General features: G+C 43.9%; 1 protein-coding gene across 1 annotated transcript in view; it reads left to right on the top strand.

The window, feature by feature from the left end:
- CACNG7 (calcium voltage-gated channel auxiliary subunit gamma 7) overlaps positions 1-23,941 on the top strand; it is a 144,460-nt gene that overhangs the window by 101,318 nt on the left and 19,201 nt on the right. The window contains exon 3 of the mRNA XM_040325669.1: positions 17,464-17,550. Coding sequence (XP_040181603.1) covers positions 17,464-17,550 — 87 coding nt within the window. The remainder of the gene's footprint in view (positions 1-17,463; positions 17,551-23,941) is intronic.

The following is a 23,941-nucleotide window of genomic DNA, read 5'->3' as shown; positions in this document are numbered from 1 at the left end:
AGGGGGTGGCTGGAGAGAGGGGGTCGTGTCCGAGCACTCTAATGGACGCACCGCCACTGCACATGGCTTTCCTTTGCTGCTGTTTGCTGAACAGAGCACTAAAAATTAAGGTATTTGCTGCTTGGGAGAGATAAATTATAGTGACTATTTTGCTTGTCCTGAAATAGGCACAGGTTTACTTTGCTCTATTTACACTTGTGCATTGCAGCAGCATGCATGTTACTGCAATTTAAGGCAATGTACCTACTCTATTTGCAGGTCATTACAGATGTCCTGACACACTGTACTGTACAGAGCCCTGTGCTGTGTTAAAAAAGGGTCATGTGCATTTTTTGGTCCATGGTGGTCCATTGGAATCCTATTCATGATAAATGGTCAGCTTGAACTGTGAGTTAGCGGCTGTCCCATGCTGGAGGTTTAAACTGTGAAACTCCGTTATAGCCTACCTGTGCTATAAAAAGGATAAGGCTGAGGTCCAGGGCTCTTGGTTCTACTTTCTGCACTTGTCAGTTCTGCTTGTGGAATCAGGAGTGCTGCTGAAGATACCAGGACTGTTCAAGTCATGGACAATGCCATATTGGACTCACAGGGATATGCCTGAGCAGCCACAGTTCTATAGAGTTAGGGGAAAGACGTTGTTCATATTGAACTGTTATGCCACCTTTCTTCAGTAATGCTACATTAACAGTAATGAGCATGGTCTGAAGTTATTCAAAGGGGTGCATGTTGGCTTTGGCATATCTAAAGAATCAGGGACTGTAAGGCACTACGGGGTGTGGAGTAACTACACTACCAAAGGGTTAACAAGACAAGGAGGAGAAATGTAGCTGCTAAGAGTAACCAAGCAAAGTTCAAGAAACCAGCTATTAGATGTGGTACCTGGGAGGGGCGAGGGGAGTTGTTGTACTAGCTCCCTCCCTAATGGTTGATATCCAATTGTAACCAGATCTGAACCTGCGTTGTGGAGATCCATGGCCTGGTCACATAAGTATGGGAATTGAGAGAATTAACAGGTGCACGCAAGAGGTCTGCACAATGTGCACAATGGAACCCCATTCTGTTACTGGGAGTGAAGTAACAGAGGTATGCTGAACTAGTGGAGTGACCGCAGGCTTAGCACTTCTCTCCTAATGCAACATACAAGTTATAGTGTCTAGTGATATGGAACAATCTTCAAGACCTAGCAGGATTTTCGGGGAGGGCAGCAATATAAGCCCTACCCCTAAAATAAGCCCTAGTAAAGTTTGTTAAACAAAATTTAATCCACCTTGCAGAACGATTACATCGCTATAAGATGTGCGTGTCTCCCTTTGTAACTGCATTGTGCAAATACTTTATTTACAGACTCGCCGGAGGTCTTCTTCTCTCCTCCTGGCTGATGTCTGCAGTGGGGATATCGGCTCTTCCCTCTTCTGCTCTCCTCCTGGCTGACGTCTGCGGCCCCTCCCTCTTCAGTACACGGAGCGGGTTGATGTCAGCGGGGATCTCGGAGCGGAGAAGAGCTCAGGCAGATCATGTGTCACCCAGGGAAGCTGTAACAAAAGGTATTTCCCATAAAACAATTACAAAGGGAGACACACTGCACCCCATGCTTGCACAATTCCTACAAAATGTATTACATAATTCTATAAGTATTTTAAGATGTTTAAATACTGACTCCTGACCTCAAGGGGAGGGGGAGTGGGGGAGAAGACAGGGGACACAGGACATGGATAAATGACACGGCACAAGCACTATGCAATCTATCATGCTTTAAAGACTTTCCGCCTGGTCAATAGCAAATTGACATCCGGGAAGTGGTTACATTATCCTTACTGGACGTCATATGACGTCCAGCAGGATAACAGCCACTGCACGCACGTGGGGGCGTGCATCGTGGCGATCAGTGGTGCGCTGTGTCAATCTGACACACCGCTACACCGATCTCGGTAAAGAGCCTCCAGCGGAGGCTCTTTACCACGTGATCAGCCATGTCCAATCACAGCTGATCACAATCAGTGCCCACCAGCGCCACCCATGAGTGCCTATCAGTGACGCCTATCAATGCCCATCAGTGCTGCATATTGGTGCCACCCATCAGTGCTGCCTACCAGTGCCCATCAGTGCCACATATCAGTGCCCATGAGTGCCACCTCATTGGCGCCACCTCATCGGTGCCGCCTTATCAGTGCCCGAAAGTGCCGCCTTATCAGTTCCCATGAGTGAAGTAGAAAACCTACTTATTTACAAAATCTTATAACAGAAAAAAAAGAAAAACTTAAATTTTTTTAAAAATTGTTGGTCTTTTTTTATTTGTATAGCAAAAAAAAAACCCCAGAGGTGATCAAATATCTCCAAAAGTAAGCTCTATTTGTGGGAACAAAATTATAAAAATTATGTTTGAGTACACTGTAGCATGACCGTGCATTTAAACAACGACAGCGCAGAAAGTTGAAAAGTGGCTTTGGCAGGAAGGGGTTGTAAGTGCATGGTATTGAAGTGGTTAACTGCTTGTCGACCACCGCAAGCACTTATACGTCGACAGAATGGCACTCCTGGGCAAAAGGTTGTACCTGTACGTCCCCTTTAAGGAAGCGGCATTGTGGACGCACGCACGCCGCCGGCCCGCCGCAAGCTCCGTGAGCCCAACCGCGGGTCCCGCAGATTCGATCGCCGTGGGGATACCCACGATTGTCTCATGGTGAGGAAGAACGGGAAGATGCTGATGTAAACAAGCATCTCCCCGCTCTGCCTAGTGACAATGACAGTGATCACAGCTTCCTGTAATCACCTTTGGCATGTAATTTTCTTGGGGGGGGTGGGGGCTTCAGGAGGAGTGGGACTTCCTGTCCCACTTCCGTCTTCCGCCCAGGGACCACTAAGGCGATACGTCATATCGCCTTTAGTGGCCCCTCCCTGTAGGCGATCACCTGGGACACGAGGCGATCGCCTGTCCAATCAGGGAGCGCTGCGCCGTTCGCGCATGCGCAGTGGGTGCCCGGTCGTGAAGCCTAAAGCTGTCACGACCGGGTGCCCACAGTTGCAGTGGAGGCGCCGGCGGTGAAGGGGGGGACCGTAACGAAGCTCCCAGCAGCACGCCGCTTGACCGAGGATCAGGTAAGTGTATGTTTATTAAAAGCCAGCAGCTACACTTTTTGTAGCTGCTGACTTTTAATAAACCTAAAAAAAAGCCTGGAACACGCCTTTAAGTGGTTAAAGGAACATGATTTTTTGGGGTGACAACCACATTAAGATCATTGTACTGGTACATACCGTAAATAAATAAGACATCCCCCGAAAAAAAAGCCCTAGTGTGTTTTTGGTTGCCATAATAAATATCAAAGGCTTGGGCTTATTTTCGGGGAAACACGGTAGCTTAATAAAAGAGCATTGGGACTCTGCGATCATCCATAACTGCCCATTGGCCCTTTGCACCCTATCTTATAACTGTTAAGTGAAAGGAGCGGATCCAGGCAAATCCAGGAGGGGAATTTTTGATGAAATATATTGAGCCACTTGTAACTGGTTATAATTGGAAGACCATTTAGATACATAAATTAAAAAGGCGCTTTGTGAAGTTTAAGGCCCCTTTCACACGATCGGACATCAGTTTTGACATGCAGTCCTATGGAGCGTCGGATGTCAGCGGAGACATGTCCGTTGACATCCGATCCGATCCGCCAAAATCAGACGGATGGCGATAAATTCCCATCTGTCCATGGCGGATCGGATGAGATCTGATGAAAATGGACAAGCTGTCCGTTTTCATCAGATCTCCCCATAGGAGACAGCGGCGCTGGACAAGCCCCTCCCCGCTCAGTGAGCAGAGAGGGACTTGTCATCTGCCGGCTCAACGTAGATCAACTGAGAGATCTCCCGCTGAGCCACCTGTGTAGAAGAGGCCTAAAGGATCACACTGACACAGCTAGTAGCAGAAGATTGATGCTCGTGGATTGCATTGTTTTGTGTCCTCACTGCCACATAAATATTTTGTGTGTTTGGACTAATTTGTGTGTTTTATTTATTTTTTTACTGCACCGGATGTGAACACTATATGCTATTTTTTATAAAGCACATTAAGAATGTGCTTTAACCGCTTAACGACCGCCGCATGTACATATATGTCGGCAAAATGGCACGGATAGGCAGAACGACCTTCCCGCACGTCGCTGCCTTTCCGCGGGTCGGGGGTCCGATCGGGACCCCCCCCGGTACATGCGACGGTCGCTAAGCCTCAGGGAGCGATCCGGGACGAGGGCGCGGCTATTCGTTTCTAGCCGCCCCCTCGCGATTGCTCCCCGGAGCTGAAGAACGGGGAGAGCCGTATGTAAACACGGCTTCCCCGTGCTTCACTGTGGCCGCTGCATCGATCCTGTCATCCCTTTTATAGGGAGACACGATCGCTGACGTCAGACCTACAGCCACACCCCCCTACAGTTGTAAACACACACTAGGTGAAGCATAACTCCTTCAGTGCCCCCTGTGGTTAACTCCCAAACTGCAACTGTCATTTTCACAATAAACAATGCAATTTAAATGCATTTTTTGCTGTGAAAATGAAGTGTCCGCCATAATGTCGCAGTCACGAAAAAAATCGCTGATCGCCGCCAAAAAAAATCCCCTTTTTTGTAAACGCTATAAATTTTGCGCAAACCAACTGATAAACGCTTATTGCGATTTTTTTTACCAAAAAAAGGAAGAAGAATACGTGAAAAACAAGGAGAGTGTCGCCTCTTTTAGAATAAGGGTACAAGAAGTAAAAAGGTGCCTACATCCCATTTAATATGAGAAATAATGAGACCAAAATAATTTGACAACATTTGGCTGCTTGGGGCCAGTGAACGTCAATATTTAGGTCAAGGGAAAAGGGAAGGGATTTTGGAAGGGACTTTTCGCGGCACTGGTAGGAGACGGTCTGATAAAAGATACCAATATTTATTTAACAAAAAGGACCTAAATATTGACGTTCACTGGCCCCAAGCAGCCAAATGTTGTGAAATTATTTTGGTCTCATTATTTCTCAGAAGAAGAATACGTATCGGCCTAAACTGAGGAAAAAACATTTTTTTATATATGTTTTTGGGGGATATTTAATATAGCAAAAAGTAAAAAATATTGCATTTTTTTCAAAATTGTCGCTCTATTTTTGTTTATAGCACAAAAAATAAAAACCGCAGAGGTGATCAAATACCACGAAAAGAAAGCTCTATTTGTGGGAAAAAAAGGACGTCAATTTTGGTTGGAAACCACGTCGCATGACCGTGCAATTGTCTGTTAAAGCAACGCAGTGCCGAATCGCAAAACCTGGCCTGGGCATTTAGCTGCCTAAAGGTCCGGGGCTTAAGTGGTTAATATGTGCTATACTATTTTAATTTTAATTTGTTGTACTGATAAGGAATATACAGGTGTTAAAAACTACTCAGAACAGAAATTATTTAGTGAAGTGTTATCTATTTTCCTGTCATTCATATCAGACTTTAGTAGAGGAGAATATAACATTGTACATGGTAATATATAACTTGTACAGTGAGAGAGTTTAAATTCTCATACAGTAAAAGCATATGTAAGTAGAAAGTTGTATTGCAATTGCACTGAAAAGTAAATTTATTTTTACAATCAGAATAAAGGAGTTTTTTTTTTACTTCTGTTATAGAGAAGTTTCTGAAGAGTCTTATAGAGAATAGTATCTCTGTGGTCCCACCAATCCAGTGCAGGATCATTTAAAGAATTGAAAAATGTATTTATCCAGCCATTTGGTCGATTGCCACTAATGTATATTTAGAAGAATGATAGAAAGGATCATGTGAAGACCTCCTCAATACAATAATATTTTAAGTTTTCATACCCCACTACAGTTGGCATAGTATCTCAAGAAGCTGTTCTACTCCAGCATCTGCTGTATTTAAAAAAAATGTCCCCCCCCCCCCCCTCCCATTGCAAAAAGTGTTATACAGTAGTGTATTTCAAGCTAAACTCTAAGCAAATATAAAAGACACAAATTAATGAAGCTCTGTATTTATTAATACATTATATTTTTTAAGTACTGTACCTGAATTTGATTTGGTATCAGCCTCTAGCAGCCCCTGTAAAGCATTTAATGTGCTGACAATAAGCATACTGATAGGAAGAGAAACCAGAGTGATGGAGAAATAAGCTCATCACTGTGCTGCTTTTCCTTTCAATGTCCAGTCACAGCCTGGGCTCAGAGGAAGTGGGTTGAATGATGCTGGCAATCAGAATGGTGATAGAAAAATAAAGAATTGTGGTGGAAATCTCTGTATTAAAAGTGAATATTGCATCAAAAGGTGGTTTGGTTATTTTATGGTTTAATGTACTTTTATCTATTTTTGGCTGAAGTTCTTATTTGTTCCCTTTAAATTTGTTAATCATGAAAAGCATATTATATCTTTCTTGTTTAATATTTTTATTGAGTTTTGCATAAGAAAACAAGTTACAAATGCAGTATAAAGAATGCAAATATGGGATAAAGATCATAACAATAAGGACTGAAATATCGGAGTTTGGTGCTCAAATGCATGTTCATATTTATCAGATAAATACTGTAAAAACGCAAATGTCAGGTATAAGGGACTAAAGAAAATAATACAAAAAAGGACTATACCTTATATCAGGGTTAGCGTGCCTCCGGACCACCCATCCACCCCTAATGGGTTCAAACTGTGGATGGGAGGGGGCACGTGAGAGGAAAGATAAATAAATAAAATATGAGAAAGCTAAAGTCCCAAGAAGATAAATATAGTTAACGTGACATACAAGAAAAGGAGCATACATCTCCTGTGCGTTGTTTCTGAAATACCTGAACTGACCCTAAAAAAATTGGTCGTATTAATAAAGGAATCTATTAGGTAAATAGTCCAAACTCTAAATTATATATGCAGACAATTGTAGAAAAAACAAGAGAGAAAAAATCCCAAATTTACTTGTTGATGAATAATAAGCAGGAAAAAAAAAGGAAATTGCTAAGAAAAGAAGGAGAGGAAGAAGTGAGAAAGAAGAAGAGCAAAGAAGAAGGGAAGATAAGAGTAGGATTATCTCCCGAAGGTGGCCCGACCCCAGTCCCAAGATAAAAAAAAAAAGAAAACACTAAGAAAAATAAAATAAATGGTGCAAAAAAAAAGGAAAAAATAAGAAATTATTAGCAAGGCATCAACAAAGATTAATCAAAATCGGAAGGTAGGTAATGATTAACCCACGGTTGCCAAATTTTATAGAAATTTTTAATAGTATCATTCTCAATAGCCGACATTTTGTGAAAGACAAGGGCTCTATTCATTCGGTGTTTAGCCTCAGCCACAACGAGCGTTTGAGATTTCCATGCCTTAGCTATGGTTTGTTTAGCCGAAGTTGTCAGATATACAAGTAGCTGGAATTGAGTCCGAGTGAGTTCAGGGGGCTTAAGGTTTAACAGTGCTACGTCAGGGTCGGGCGATATCGAGATTGCCAGGACAGTAGAGGCCATATTGAATATTTTGATCCAAAACGTTTGAGCTATTCAACATTCCCACCAGATGTGTAAGTGAGCACCTGGAGATGTGCAGCCACGAAAACAAATAAGTAGGGAGAATTTTTGCTGGTACCATATACCAGCGTGTTAAGACTTTGAAGTTCGTTTCCAGTGCATAGCAATTTGGGGATGAGAGCATAGTGGTCTACCAAATATTATCTCAGTCCTCTTTGCAGAATATTTTATCTAAGTCCTGTGACCATTTATTAGTATATACGGGTAAAGTATCTGTGAGAGGGGAATTAAGATGTTTATAAAGAAGTGAGATCAGACCTCTAGTATGAGGGTCGCTTTTGCAGATCCGTTCGAACTGTGATAATTGGTTGAGTATTAAACCCGTCTCAATGATTGGCGTATAGAAATGTTTAATCTCTAGATACAGCATATTATATCTTTTAACAGAAAACAACTTGTGCTATGGAGATTCTACAGTCATAATATGCTTCTTGTCCTAAGGTGACAATAGCAATCTTCCATAGATATAGTATGGTAAATGAGCTTTCTCATCCTAGGACAGGAATTGTGGTACTGGCAGGGTTTCCAGGTAAAAATAAAGGCAAAAGCCTAAAAAAGCACTGTTATCTACAATGAATTACAATTTTTTTCTTGGGTTTAGACACTTGAGGTGAATATTAAACAGTCTTCTATTGGTAGTTTGGTGTAGAGAGGCCCGTTATTCCCTTACTTTGTCAAATATTCACTTATTAGTGAACTAGTAAAAAATTATCTAAACCATTTAGGCTTTCTTGAAAAGCGAGTCCCTGTTTTCTTGCAAATGCTGGCTCCGTGTGGTTGTAGTTGCAAAAGCTGAGTTATAAAAACCTGACTTTGTCTCTGAATGTGCCTAACCTTAACTTTATTAGTCCAATATTATTCTACATAGAGAGGAAAGATTCGACATAGAGAGAAAAGATTCAACATTATAGAGAGAAAATATTCGATATTATAGAGAGAAAAGATCGCTGCTGGAATTGGATGGGGGAAGTAAAATAAAAATAATGATGATGATGAATGTTATAGGCTGATTGTAACCAAAGAGGAGGAGCAGTAAAATAGCTAGAACTAACTTGACAATTCAACATGAACGACGATGATTCAACAAAGCATTGAAAAACATACAAATGTCAAATCTGTCATTGAAGGCTTGTTATGGTGTCTGTTGAAAGTTCTAAGAAGATTCGATGGAGCAGCTAAACTGTACGACGCTGCAATCTTACGTTTCCGGTCAAATGCTCGGCCCATGGGCTATAGAAAAATTCTAATGTTGGTTGACTAGTAATAAGAATTATTAAATATAATTATTACTAGTCATACAACATTAGAATTGTACTATAGATAGCTTGTAGGCAGCACATTCAACCGGAAATGTATCGACCTTGATGTCGTACAGTTTCGCTGCTCCGTCAAATCTTCTTTGAACATTCGACAGACACCATAAGCCTTTAATGACAGGTTCGACCTTAATTCATTCAGATTTTCGGACGAATACAATTTCTAATGAAAAATGAAATAAATGAAAACTCATTTCGGGAGTAACTAAATAAATTTAATTTTCGGACGAAAACAAAATTCCGAAACAAAATATTTCAGTGTGCACATGTCTAGTGTCCATTACCTTTGTCAGCTAAATAGGGGTGTGAGAAGGGGGTGCCAACTGAAATAGTCCTACTGATTGTAGAATATTAGTGTAAGATGTACACTTACAGGTTCATGAGATGAAAATGCCTGTCAGGGATGAAGGTGTCCTGGGTAGGGATGAGCCGAACACCCCCCTTCGGTTCGCACCAGAACCTTCGAACGGACCGAACGTCAATGAGACTCGAACGTTCGAATTCAAAAGTGCTAATTTTAAAGCCCCATATGCAAGTTATTGTCGGAAAACGTCTTTGAGAACCCGGGTCTTGCCCCAGGGAACATGTATCAATGGAAAAAAGATTTAAAAACGGTTGTTTTTTCTGGAGCAGTGATTTTAATGATGCAGCATCATTAAAAACACTGCTCCAGAAAAAACGACCATTTAAAAAAAAAAAAATCATTAATACATGTTCCCTGGGGCAAGACCCAGGTTCTCAAAGACGTTTTCACAGGCATACTATAGACACCCAGCAGGTACAATATTTAAAGGAATTTTTCATTGTACTAAGTGTACTAAACTCCCTGAGCCATAATGGCTTTGGCCAATTACGGCTCTCTGTACTGACGGCGCTGTGATTGGTCAAGCATGCGGGTTCATAGTGCATGCTTGGCCAATCATCAGCGCGCAATGCCGCAGTGAATTATGGGCTGTGGCGCGTCACTAGAAATTGGCGCGAACTACCCGTTTTGTTTGTATTTCGACGAACGATCAAACATACGATGTTCGAGTCGAACATACGTTCGACTCGAACATGAAGCTCATCCCTAGTCCTGGGGTACTCTGATGCTGCTATGCGGGCTCCGGTAACGATCCAGCCGTGGGGGTATGAAATTTGGTCACAGGCTTCTCTGCAGTATCCACTTGACAGGAAGCTCCACACTGACCAGTCTGAAATGTGGAAGCAGAAGTGACGTCACCACGGCAGGGCGGGCATCCAAGTTGAGTTTAGAGAATGTACCGTAGCTTGGATCCAATCAGTAGGACTATGCAATCAGTAGGACTATTTCAGTTGGCACTTACCCCCCTTCTCTCTCTCCAATGTCTCACCTACCATCCATTGAAACTAATAGAGTGAACAAGTGTAAAGAGATATTTGTGCTTAGTACACAAAATAGCCAGCAGCTGAGCACTATAACCCAAATATCAGGCACAAAGATTTTTTTTTAAATAAAACAGCAGCTAGGGCAATGCGAATCACACACCACATGTGATGTGCATACATCCAAATATGGTATAATAAAGTGCAATAATCGATACAGTTTAAAATTAAATAAATCATAACATGTAATATCACAAGTGCAAAAAAAAGTGAAAAGAAAAGTTCATATGCAGCTGATTTTCATCAGAAGGAGTGCCATGAAGAGGGGGTGTATTGGAAATGATGATCAAATGCTTGGCAGCGTGATACCCATCACCATAAATAAAATGAAGGCTTACCAGAAAGGTAGTGACCCCCCCTTTATTCAGGCTCTGTGATCCACAGAAAAGATGTCCCAACGTCTCTCCCCAGTAGCCTCAGAAGATACACACACATACAGTGGTTTGCATCTTTTACAGGGAACAGTCAGGTATGAGTTATAAGTACACTTTTGCATACATATACATTTGTTCATGTAACGATGCAAACAGTTTGTACCTAAACTTCAGCTTTAAGTGACCTTTTTATGAAGGCTTTACAAAATTTTACATAACATTTTAAGATTTGACTAGTGTCCCTTTATTTGTCTTTTTCCATCTGACCATCAAAGTATATCTGAATATTTCCAGATATTGTAATGTTAACCAGCAATCTTGTATATGACGTTAGTGTGCTCACCTAAGATCACCTGGTAACCTGTGCAGTAGTAAAGAATGCAGAATCAGCTTTGTTTCCCTATTTGGTCTTTGGAAATGCTTTCATCTCTTGTTTATTCTCTGTGGAGTTCATAAAATGTCTGCTACAGATTTTCTCATTTTTATGCACCTAATAATAGCATGCTTTGTCATCATTGTTGATGTGTAAAGTAAATTGCAAGGTTAGCAAAGTGATTTTATAGACTTGCTTGAGTAATTATACATTTACATAAATTTTCATTGGAATGCAGAACATTTACTAAGCAGAGAGAATACCACAATCAAAAAGCTGAATTTCAAGCTGTAAATCAATATAAATTATACACATTAGCACAGTATATTGGCATATCTTGCCACAACACATTTTAATAATAGCAGATTAAAAAAATGTGTGTATTCTCTTTGGTTGATTTTCTCAAATAAAGAAGCCTGCTCTATAAAGTAATAGTAACAACTCATCTTGAATATGCAGTTTTGTTTTGGGTACCAGTTCACTAAAATGAAGTCACTGAACTGGGGAGAGTGCAGAGGAGGATAACTCAATGAATAACAGACCCCAGCTATGAGGAAAAAACTAAATGTATTCACTCATAAGAAGAGGCGATCAAGGATACTATCATATTTCTATAAATACTTACAGTAAATGGTCAATATAGTCAACTTAGTGCTAATCTTAGAAAGTATTATTTCACCTAAAGAGTAGCTGATGCTTGGAAAAGACTTTCAGCAGAGGTAGTGAATCAGTCAACAGTAGGTGGATTAAAACATGCTTGTGACGAAAACGTATTTATATATAATATATATATATATATATATATATATATATATATATATATATATATATATATATATATATATATATATATATATATATATATATATATATATATATAATTAGGGCAGACTTGATTGACCACTTGGTCTTATTCTCCCATCACTCGTCTATGTTTCTAATTTCTATTTCACTGTAAGGAGGAAACTTTGCTTCGGGTGATGTTCAACTTTGCTTTGGGTGAAGTCCATGATTCTACTCTGAGGCCTCGTACACACGACTGAGAATCTCGTCGTAAAAGAAACATTGTTTTCCTTGACGAGGTTCTTGTCAGGCTTGTCGAGAATCTTGTCAAGCTTTCTTTGCATACACACTGTCAAGACAAAATCTTGTCGTTCTCAAACGCGGTGACATACAACACGTACGACGGCACTATAAAGGGGAAGTTCTATTCCACTGACACAAGCCTTGGGGCTGCATTTGCTAATCTCATGTTACTACGTGTTAAGTAAAAGTTTGGTAAGAGACCATTCGCGCTTTTCAGTCTGTTACAGCGTGACAAATGTGCTATCTTCATTACGAACGCTACTTTTACCGAAGGTGTGCTCCCGTCTCATACTTTATTCTGAGCATGCGCGGGTTTCTAAGCATACACACGAACGTGTTTCTTGTCGTAAACCAGCCCGACGAGACACACGACAAGGGAATTGAGACTCCTAACGAGAAAAAAGAGAACTTGTTCACTTTTTTTCTCGTCGAGATCGACGAAAAACATACACACGACCGTTTTCCTCTGCAAAAAAGCTCTGCCACCAAGTTTCTTGATGGATTTTGTCGAGGAAAATGGTGGTGTGTACGAGGCCTAAAAGTTTGACAATGGTGGTGGGTTCTTTGTTTAGAATATAGACATTTAGAAAATATAAAAATATATAATGTAGCTCTATTTGTGTAATTTGTGAAATGTTTTACTTTTATCCTTTGTGAAATTTTTGTGTCATTTATGTGCATTTGTGACAGCTTTTATTGACCTTCTTTATTAGAATAAATACAAATATATAATATAACTTTGTGTCATTTGTGACATCTTATGTGACATTTTTTTTTTTTGTAATTCGTGACTTTTTTTGTGCAATTTATGTGCATTATTAACAGCATTTGTTGGCCTGCTTTATTAGAATCTCAGGAAGGTTTCTCTAATATAATCGAAAAAATCAGATTCAAATTTACAGATTTCCCACATTCTTTCACATACAGTACATTCATTCTGCAGTCATCAGAGTCCATATCTGTATGTAATGATTGTTTTAGTTACCAATTAATTTTATCACAGAGGAAAAACAGAATACTGGATACATGTTACAATTTGGACTGTTATAGTCTGGTCTGGTATAGTATGGTTATATAAACGTAACCTCATGGGCCGCCTTGTAACAATGTTGGACATAATTATTCATTTGTCCTAATACAGGGCTAATTCCAAATAGGAAATTCTGCCACTGTCAACAACCCACCAGTGTCAGGATTGCTGGCTAACCACTTACCTGTTTTCATAGAGTCATTCCCTTGTTAACCAGACCAATGAAATGTCACTCCCTTAAGCCTCGTACACACGACCGAGTTTCTCGGCAAAAACCAGCAAGAAGCTTGCTCGTTTTTTTTTTTTTTGCAGAGGAAACCAGTCGTGTGTACACTTTTCGACGAGGAAACCGTCGAGGATCTCGTCGGGCCAAAAAGAAAGCATGTCTTCTTTTTCCTCGACGGGAATGGGAAAATTTGGCTCGCCGAGATCCGCGGCGGCTTCACAAGGAACTCGACGAGCAAAACGATGCGTTTCGCCCGTCGAGTTCCTCGGACGTGTGTACGAGGCTTAAGAGTTAGCCAAAGGAATTCATCAGCAATCTGGGCCAGCAAGTGCATGATTCTATAGAGGTAAGTGGAAAGCTTACCGCTGTGACTTCTGCTGAAAATTTAATCCAGAGACATATTATAGCTAATGTTTTTTTAAAGAGCTGATTTTCCATTAATGTACTATGTGAATTCACGTTATGTTTATTGAATGAGAATTGTGTCTTACTTGGTATCACTGAACTGTAAAACACTGAACAGCTGATCAGGTTCTATTTACTCTGTTAATCTTTGTGCATACATAGCTAGAGGAATTACTTGTATAATATACTTCAGTGTAATCACAAGAGTGTAAGAATCTGCTGATCAGTATTCATTATGAGTATGTCCTCCCATAGTTATTATAAAAGAAGAATTCAGGAAGTAAAGTGGCATTTTTGTTTCTTCCCTTGATTCATGTTGAAATTCAGATGTAATGTTAATTCTAAAAATAAAATAATAAATACAAAATATTAATATTAAAAATGCACTACTAATACAGGGATTAGTTTAGCTGGTTAGAGATAAATGACTCATTATTGTAATGCAAAACGTAGAAAGGACAATTCTGATAGGATACATTCACCCATCTTGGACTTCTCCAAGATGTCAATGGGGGTTCCATTTAAGTAATACTGTATATCCAATCAACATGGCATCTGCCTACATCATAAATATGTACTTACACTTAACTTACTCCTGTGTATTGAGTCCTCATACATGCACAATTATATATTTATAAGTGTGAATGGGTCCCTGGTCCAACTGTGACAAAAGCATTATGTCCCATGCATGCACAGTAATGTAAATATACGCCATGCATGCACAGTGTATTTTCAGTCCTGAGCTGAGATTAATATGGTTGCAAGATTCCACACATATGCATTAATGGTGGTACAGACAGGTCAGTACTGCAGATATGTGTGAACCTGCTGCTATATTTCTGACATCAAAATATGGCAGCAGATTACTGCACATGCTCAGGAGCCTATGATTTCTGAGTTTTTTTACAGCTCTTGGGCTAAATTCCACAGCCATATGAGAGGATAAAATTTACATTTGTAAAGAATTAGGTAGGAACATGTAATTGAAAATGTAATGTGCAGAAAAATAATAGGGGAGAGTCAACTAGTTCAAGTCCACAAGGTGTCTTCATCCTAGGCTCTTAGTATGGCAAACATATTTTGCTATGATTTAAAAAAGGTGCAACTCACTGCTACAACTTATGTAGAACTCCAATTGTATCACTATCACGTTAAAAACCCAAATTCCCAATGCGCCCTGCAGACTGACACTTGGGAATACCTAACTACCTCATACCAAAAACTTAAAGGCCTTTCATGGTTTTACTCAAAACTACAAAACTACAAACTCTTATGAAATCCACTAGTATGTTAATTTGGGAATACGTCATTTAGTCTGACATGCGCTACCTAACACTTATGAGACTATCACACATTTTTAAAGATTCCTCTAACCTCTGCTGAAGAGACTGTGGCTCTAAGGCCGCGTACACACGGTCGATCTAAACCGATGAGAATGGTCCGACGGACCATTTTCATCGGTTCACCGCTGAAGTGGCCTGATGGTCTGATGTGCGTACACACCATCAGTTCAAAAACCGATCGGGTCTGAACGCGGTGATGTAAAACACACGACGTGCTGAAAAAAACGAAGTTCAATGCTTCCAAGCATGCGTCGACTTGATTCTGAGCATGCGCGGGTTTTGAGCCGATGCTTTTGTGTTCTAACCATCGGTTTGGACCTATCGGGCGGCGGTCCATCGGTTCGATTATAAAGCAAGTTCAAACATTTTTGGCCAAAGGACAACGGACCGATGGGCCGTACACACGGTCGGTTTGGACCAATGAAACTGGACTTCAGGCCGTTTTCATCGGTTTGGAAGGGAAGACTATTACACTTAATGGGGGAATGCAAATGTTTGAGGAGTTTCTGGAAAACAATGTTTTCTTTGATAGCGTCTGTTACTGGAGATATTTTCTCTCCTAAACTTTCACTAGCCCCACTAAATCTAAATATGGAATGCATACCTTCGCAATATAGGTGTATAGTCACCCATGTGCTTATAGCTGCTCGCCTAACTATCATCTCAAACTGGATGACCTCTAATGCACCCAATGTATCAGACATAATTGCCAGAGTTAAAGCCTAACATCTTTATGAAAATTTGTTTGCTCATTCCTCAAATTCTCTTCTCCAATTTTTAGATAGATGGCAACTATGTGTGGAAAAAATTCCAGAGACTTCTCCTTGAAATACTGACCTTTGGCTCAGTATACTGCTTAATGTTGACTTACAGCAAAATCCAGTAGTGGTATTATTTAATTATTATATTTTCTCTTTTGTTATCATTTGTTTTATATTGATTTGATCCCTTTGTTCGGACTCCTCTACTTGCACCTTTCCATTAATTTATGAACCAACCTTACTATGACCTTAGTTACAAGTAGGGATGAGCTTGATGTTTGAAATTAAGGTAAGTTTGAGGCGAACATCGGGTGTTCGCAGGGTGCCTTTGGCCAATCATGGCTCAGGGGGACTAAGTCCATGCCTCACACTATATAAGGCTGCTTACATACTGACCGTGTATAGTGTGTGGACGGAGAGATTGAGCTACATTAGGCAGGCAGGTTAGTTAGTGTTGGTGTATTTGATATATATATATATATATATATATATATATATATATATATATATATATATATATATATATATATATATATATATATATATATATATATATATATATATATATATATATATATACAGTCTAGTCTAGTAGTATATATAGCTATATATATATATATATATATATATATATATATATATATATATATTTCAGTATCTCTAAAAACATTCTAATTGAATGCTCTACTGTTATTACCATTTTGATACGGTCAACAGCATTTTTATATCTTGTCAAATGTTAATTAAAAAAAATGAAAGAAAAAAAGGTGCAAGAAGCAATCAAGTTCATGACCTGTACATTTTTTTAAGCAAGCAAGAGGCAGCACACCGAGCCAATCAATTGTGCTCCAATGCTAAGAGTATGCTGATAGAAGGTGACAGCAAAATAAGGCCTCGTACACACGACCGAGTTTCTCGACAAAAACCAGCAAGAAACTTGCTGTTTTTTTTTTGTTGAGGAAACCTTTCGTGTGTACATTTTTCGACGAGGAAACTGTCGAGGAACTCGACAAGCCAAAAAGAGAGCATGTTCTCTTTTTCCTCGACGGGAATCGAGAAAATTGGCTCGCAGAGTTCCTCGACAGCCTCACAAGGAACTCGACGAGCAAAACGATGTGTTTCGCCCATCGAGTTCCTCTGTCGTGTGTACGAGGCCAAAGAGATGATTTAATCAGTTTGCTGCCTCTCCTTTGCTGACCAGTCAAAGACTAAAGGAGGGACAAATGTTAACTACAGCAAGTAAAAGCCAAGTGTCCCAGCCAGAGAGGACTGTGTGGTGTGGCTGTGGAAATCTCAGAACTTTCAAATATTTTGGCAGGTAAAACAGCTATTTCATATGCATTTCAACTGTGCATTTAGCTGTTTGCCTGGAGTTGAGTTTTAAGGCATGATTCACCTTGGCTCACATTTGTTATATAAAAGAGACTCGTGCAAAAGTCCTCCACAACCTTTGTTGACCAACAGCAGCCAATAATATTTTTCCTTTTATTTTCCCTTACAGTAAGTAGGATAATAATTAGCTTCTATGGGGCATAAACATTTCTAAACCAGTTATATTATTGTAGGCATTTTGGAATTGGTTTGTTAGACATGTAATTAAAGTGAATTGTATTATTTTCTTTGCAGGTAAAGACAAGGGTCGGTGTGTTGCTTCTGAATTTTTCCATGGGCCGGATACAGATGCTGTGACAGAAAATACTGCAAACATACTGAGTAAGTGCATAGATCACAATGGATATCCTTCTCAGCAAACTTCACATAGTTTTACAAAGTGTGGTATCTCTCACTTGGATTGTCAAAATTCCATGAACTCTCCTGCAGCTTTGCTTGGACTGCATGACAGCAGTTATACAAAGCAATACATCACTGGCATCATCTTAGAATCAATTTATACATTTTCAATGAATTTACATCTTTTTTTTTTTTAACAGAAAGAGGTTTTTTATTAACAAAACAGCATTACAAGATATGCATTATTCGACAATCAGATTTGCATAGGCACAATGACAGTCAGAAACAAGTGATTTCAGCATTTGCAGATCATGAACACAGGCAATCCAAAAAAGAAAAGGGAAAATACTACAAGTATGATAAGCCACGAAATGCTAGTCCATAGCCCTCCCTCCCCAGTCCACCCCAACCGTAAGCCACCAGGCGCAGACCCCCGGAGTACTCCTCAGAGCACCCACGGGCAAAAGACCGTCGCCCCTGCACCAAGTCCCCAGGTACCCCCCAAGACGTGTGAGGACCCCAGCAGCCGATCGAAGTGGGCAGCGCCCCGAGAGAGAGGGGGGGCAACGGCCCTCATTCCGGGCGGGGGGGGAATCCATCTTAGTCCCCCACCCCCCCGGCCCCCCATCCCGGCGCATCCACCCAGGCCGACCAGACCTTATCGTACTTAGCAGGGCACTGCCTACTCTCATACGTGAGTTTGTAGAGGGGCAAAGCCGAGTCCACCGCCTTTCTCCAGGATCCAAGGGTGGGAGGTCCTACCGACTTCCACCGTAGCAGTATCTCCCTCCTAGCATAGAACAGTGAGAACGTAATACATAGCTTAGTGTACCTGTCTCCCTCGACCTCACCCAAATGACTCAGAAGGAGCACCAAGGGGTCCAACGGCACTCTGGTCCCTCCTATGTCGCTAAGCCTCTCCGCTACCCCCGCCCAATACGGCCGAAGCTTCGGGCAGTCCCATACCATGTGCCAGAATGTCCCCACCTCGACCCCACATCTAGGACAGTTCGGATCAAGATGCGGGTATATGTTGGCCATTCTATGAGGGGTGAAGTAGGCCCTATGTAGGAACTTGAGCTGGAGAAACCTGTCCTTAGCTGCTATCATGGATGGGATGTATGTGGAGACACATTCCTCCCATTCCTCCTCCCCCAAAGCTGGAATGTCCCCCCTCCATTTATCCATTAACCGGGTGAGTTTAACATCATGGGCCACCGTCAGGTACATGTACAGAGTGGAAAGGGGCTTCCCCATTACGCTCGACGTCAGCAGTCGCTCAATTGAGTCGGGTTCCAGGGTCAGTGCGTCCGGGAATTGGGCCTTCATCGCATGTCTCAGTTGAAAGTATTTAAACTCGAGGGAGCCAGGGAGGGAGTACTGTCGTCTCAGGTCCTGAAAGGGCTTGACCCTACCATCTGCTATAACGTGTTTAAGGGTGGTGATCCCGTGTCTGGCCCACTGTGAGGGATCGGGCAGATCGCAGAGATGAGGCAAGGTGGGGTTACCCCACAGTGGGGTGTGTGGAGAGATACAATTCGGTTTAGCGTAAATAGCTCTGGCCACCCGCCACACCCTAACAGTCGTCTTCATGGACGCCGTCAGAGGATGGGGAGCGCCGGGACCCCTGTACACCAGATTAGACAACGCAGCATATGACCCCAGTATGGCAGCTTCTAGCCTCACCGCCGGGTTCTGTCTGGGCTGGGAGAACCACCAGCGCACCGTAACTAGGACAGCCGCCCAGTAATACAACAGAAAATTTGGGAGGGCCAGTCCACCCCCCGATAGGGGGAGATACAGTATCTGTCTCGCAACTCTGGGTGGCCTTCCGGCCCAAATGAAAGAAGTCAGCACCCCCTCCAGTCGCCTGAAGAAAGTTCTGGGAATGTGGGAAGGGGTTTTGCGGAAGAAATATAGGAACTTAGGGAGGAACACCATTTTGAGCAGGTTCACCCTGCCAACTGGGGTTAGTGGGAGGGTGCGCCAGGCCGTGCATTTGTCAGTGAGGTATGAAAGGAGGGGCCGTACGTTCCCCTCTATGTATTCCTGTGAGGTGTTACTAATCCGAATGCCTAGATATGTGAATTCGCTTACCCACTGGAGGGGGGTTCCAGTATCTACTCTGGGAAGCGAGGGGTGCAGTGGGAAGAGAACGGACTTACCCCAATTTATGCGGATTCCTGAGAACCGGCCGAATTCCTCAAATAGGTCAAGTGCTCTCCGTAGCGACTGAGATGCATCCGCCAGGTAGAGTAGAGTGTCGTCCGCATAGAGGGACACCTTCTCCTCTATATCCCCCACCGCTATGCCCTTGACCTCGGCCTCAGCCCTCAGGGCAATGGCAAGGGGCTCAACCGCCAGGGCAAACAGTCCCGGCGATAGCGGACATCCCTGGCGAGTGCCCCGACCCAAGGGGAAAGTGTCTGAGAGGAGGCCATTCGTGCGGACCCTGGCCCTGGGATCAGCGTAAAGCATCCCCAGCCATGTCAGAAAGTTTGGTCCGAAGCCAAACCGCGCAAGGACATCCCACAGGAACCCCCACTCCACCGAGTCGAAGGTTTTTTCGGCGTCTAAAGACGCCACTACCCCTGCCGCCTCCGGCCGGGCCCTGTCCATATGCGTATAAAGCCTTCTAATGTTAATGTCCGTTCCCCTCCCTGGCATGAACCCCATTTGGTCCGGATGTACCAAAGCGGTTATGACTGTGTTTAGCCTCCTGGTCAAGACTTTGGCCAGGAGTTTTGCATCAACGTTTATCAGTGAGATGGGGCGGTATTGAGGAGCACACGGTCGGGTCTTTGCCCGGTTTAGGGATCACCACCACCACAGCCTCACTCAGGGAATGAGGGAGCTCCCTCACCCTCTGCGCCTCTGTTAACATACCGAGCAGTTTGTCCGTCAAGTCCTCAGAGTATTGTTTGTAAAATTCAACCGGTATACCATCGGGGCCCGGCGACTTACCCGATTGGAGGGTCTTAAGAGCTTTCAAGAGTTCGTCAGCAGTTATGGGGGCATCTAGCAGTTCTCGGTATTTAGTAGTCAGAACTGGGATGTCAATGGGATCTAGATAGGAGGCCAGGTCATCACTAGAGTACCCAGCCCTGGAGCTGTAGAGACTTTTGTAGAAGGAGACGAAGCAGTCGTTTATTTCGTCAGGGGTGTACAGTAGGTCACCCCCCGGTCCACGTATGCAGGGCACACACATCCCCCCGGATTGTTCCCGTGACAGCCAGGCCAGTAACTTCCCGGATCTCTCCCCCTGCTCAAATATACGCTGCGATTGGGCGAGTAAACATTTCTGGGTGAGAGCAGTGCGAATCCGCACCACCTCCCCCGTCAGGGACTGAAGAGCGTCGTAGTCACAAGGATCCCTGGAACGGACATATTGTGCTTCCTGCAGAGCCGCCCTCCCCTCTGCTCCCACCAAGTCGGCCCTCCTCTCCCTCCGAACCTTAGCTATTATTGATTGATACCGACCCCGCGTGTAGGCTTTGAAGGCATCCCAGACCGACAGCGGCCCGGCCGAACCGGGGTTGACCGCCCAATATTCCTGCAGCGCCTCCCTAAAGTGACCATCCACCGCCTCGTCTGACACCCAGAACCTGGACAACCTCCACAAAGCTGTGCCCGGGGCCGAAGAGAGCTCCAGCGTCAGGAGAAGCGGCGCATGATCCGAGATGCCCCTAGGGAGAATCCTAATGTCCTGAACCTTAGGCAGTGCCAGGCCCCCCAGGTACGCCCGGTCTATTCTAGAGAAGGACCTATGCGATGCAGAGTGACAGGTGTAAGCCCTGGAGTGAGGATTCCTCCAACGCCACACATCCGTCAAGCCATACATTTCTGCCCACTCCACCAGACCAGAGTGGAAGGATCCACTCTGGGACATCCTGTCAACACCCTGATCCGGGACCATGTTAAAATCTCCCATTATGACCAAGTTGTCGCTAGCAAAATCAGCTATACTCGAGGTGATTCGGTGTAGAAGAGAGATCGATGCAGGAGGGGGCAGATATACCCCTGCTATAACCAACCTCATGGACCTAATCTGTGCATGAATTACGACATATCTGCCATCCGCGTCAAGTGTCAAGTTGAGCAGCCGAAAGGGGAGGGACTTGTGCACCAGGATGCTAACTCCCCTGGCAAAGTTGGAATATGTGGAGTGGTAGTGATGCCCTATCCAGGGTTTTTTCAGGGCCAGCGTTCTACTGCCCACCAGATGGGTCTCCTGGAGGATACAAATATGTGGGCTATGAGACCTAATGAATTGAAATACCAGCGACCGTTTCGTTGGAGAATTTAGACCCCTAGTGTTCCATGACAGTATGTTAAGGGCTGACATACCCGCAGCTGGGGGGAATTACCTCAGGATGAAAAGGGCGCCCTCCCCCCGCGACCGCTCTCCCGACCTGGAAGGGACACCCACAACACACACCTGACGCTGACTTAAGTAATGCATATTCAGAACCTACTTGCAAGACACTTTTTTGAAGAAAACAAAAATAAAACATAAACCATAAACCTTCCCCAACATGTGAACCCTCCCCTCCCCCCACCCAACCCAACCCCTTAAAACTGAGGCAGGTTTCCATCCCAAAACCAAAAAACAGCTCGCCGGCTGCAAAGGGGGGTCCTGTGCAAGAGCCGCTCCCAACCCCCCGCAAGTTCAGCGGGGTCAAGGAGTGAGTTGAGATGTCCTCCTAGCTGTAGCATCCGCCGGAAATATCTCAGACTATCGGGAACATAGATTTAAAATAAAAATCAAAAAAGCATATGAAAACAAAAGGTCCCTCCAGTACAAAAGGGGAATAGGTAAACCATCTATTCGTAAGGATTGCAGGTCCGTCTGTCAAATCCTTGGGTTACAGGAAGTCTCAGCTGCAGAAGTCTCCTGGTCCTTCTAACCAGGGGCACCATCTTAGTGTCCCACACGTGGGGAGTCCCTGGGCACTCCGTAAAGGCAACCACAGCATCAACGGGCACAACAGTTGCAACAGACGCTGTGGGTGAGCACCAAACCAGAGGAGTAGTGCAGCGCTCGCCCGGGCGAGGCCAAGGACGGGGCCCAGAGTACAAAAAGGGTCTTCAGCGGGTACTCACGGCTCAAGCTCTTGGATGCTGGTCACGAGGCAGGGAGTCCAGCCAGGCAGAGGCATCTCTCGGGGAAGTGAAGAAGCGGGTTGTCTCACCATCCTGGACTCTCAGGCGGCCGGGAAGAGAACGCTGTAGCGGATGTTGCGAGCCCGCAGTCCCGCCTTCACATGATCAAACGATTTCCTCAGCTTCTGCGTTTCTATAGAGTAGTCAGGGAAGATCATCAATTTGTTGTTCTGGAACCTCAAATCCCCCACCGCCCTAGATGCACGGAGGACCTCATCTCTGTCCCGAAAGTTGAGGAGTTTGAGGATGAACGTGCGGGGAGGAGCTCCCGGAGGGCCAGGCCTGGGTGGAATCCTGTGAGCCCGCTCCACCGCATAGTGAGGGGACAGGCGTGCATCAGGCAAAAGGTTGCGTAGCATGTCCTCCACAAAGCACGTCGGGTTGTTGCCCTCTGCGCCCTCCGCCAGACCGACTATGCGCAGGTTGTTGCGTCTATTTCTGTTCTCTGCATCTTCAGCTCTATACTCCAGGGCTTTGACCTTAGTTTGAAGCGAGCGCAGTGCTGCACTGTGTTCCGCGACTATATCCTCTGCGTTACTAACTCTCTGTTCAGTCTCTGTCACCCTGGACCTGAGTTTGTCCATGTCCTGTCTGATAAGGCCAACGTCCATTTGTACTGCCTCTATTTTAGCCGTGAGTGTGGATTGACACATGGCTATAGCCGCCATAACTTCCGCCAGCCACGGGGGCCTCTCTCCTTCAGCCTCCATTGGGCCCGTTTGTGACGCCCTGTGCTGGCCGTGAGTGGCCCGAGGGGTAGCCAGGGGGTCTGGCGTCAGCTGGGGGGACTCCGGGAGAGGAGGGAATTTGTACGTCTTCCCCTTACCACCCTTTGATCCTGACCGGCCTCGCCTCATTCAAGTGTCTCTGCGTCCACAATTAAGGCCCCTGGACGCCCCCCCGGCTCCCTATCCCAGGGACACCTCGGTAGCAGTCAGCCGCAGAGGGGGAGAGATACAGTTCGGCAGGCCGCAGACACGGTAGTAGTACCCCCCAGGTGTGGGAACAGCAAGGCCGCAGCTCTCGGCAAGGGGGGTAACCGGATCAATGGGGGGGCAGACGCATCTGCCAGTCCTTCTGGGGGGGCTCCCCAGCGAACAGTCCACTCACCGGATCCGCCTGTGTGGTGGGCGGGATCGTGGCCACCGGGGGGGCCACAGAGTGAAATCCAGGCCGCGGCCTCGTGCAGGCCTAGTCCAAGGCCCTTGCG

Source organism: Rana temporaria, chromosome 10, assembly GCF_905171775.1.
Source record: "Rana temporaria chromosome 10, aRanTem1.1, whole genome shotgun sequence".
NCBI classification, from domain to species: Eukaryota; Metazoa; Chordata; class Amphibia; order Anura; family Ranidae; genus Rana; species Rana temporaria.
This window is presented reverse-complemented; position numbering and strand designations above follow the sequence as displayed.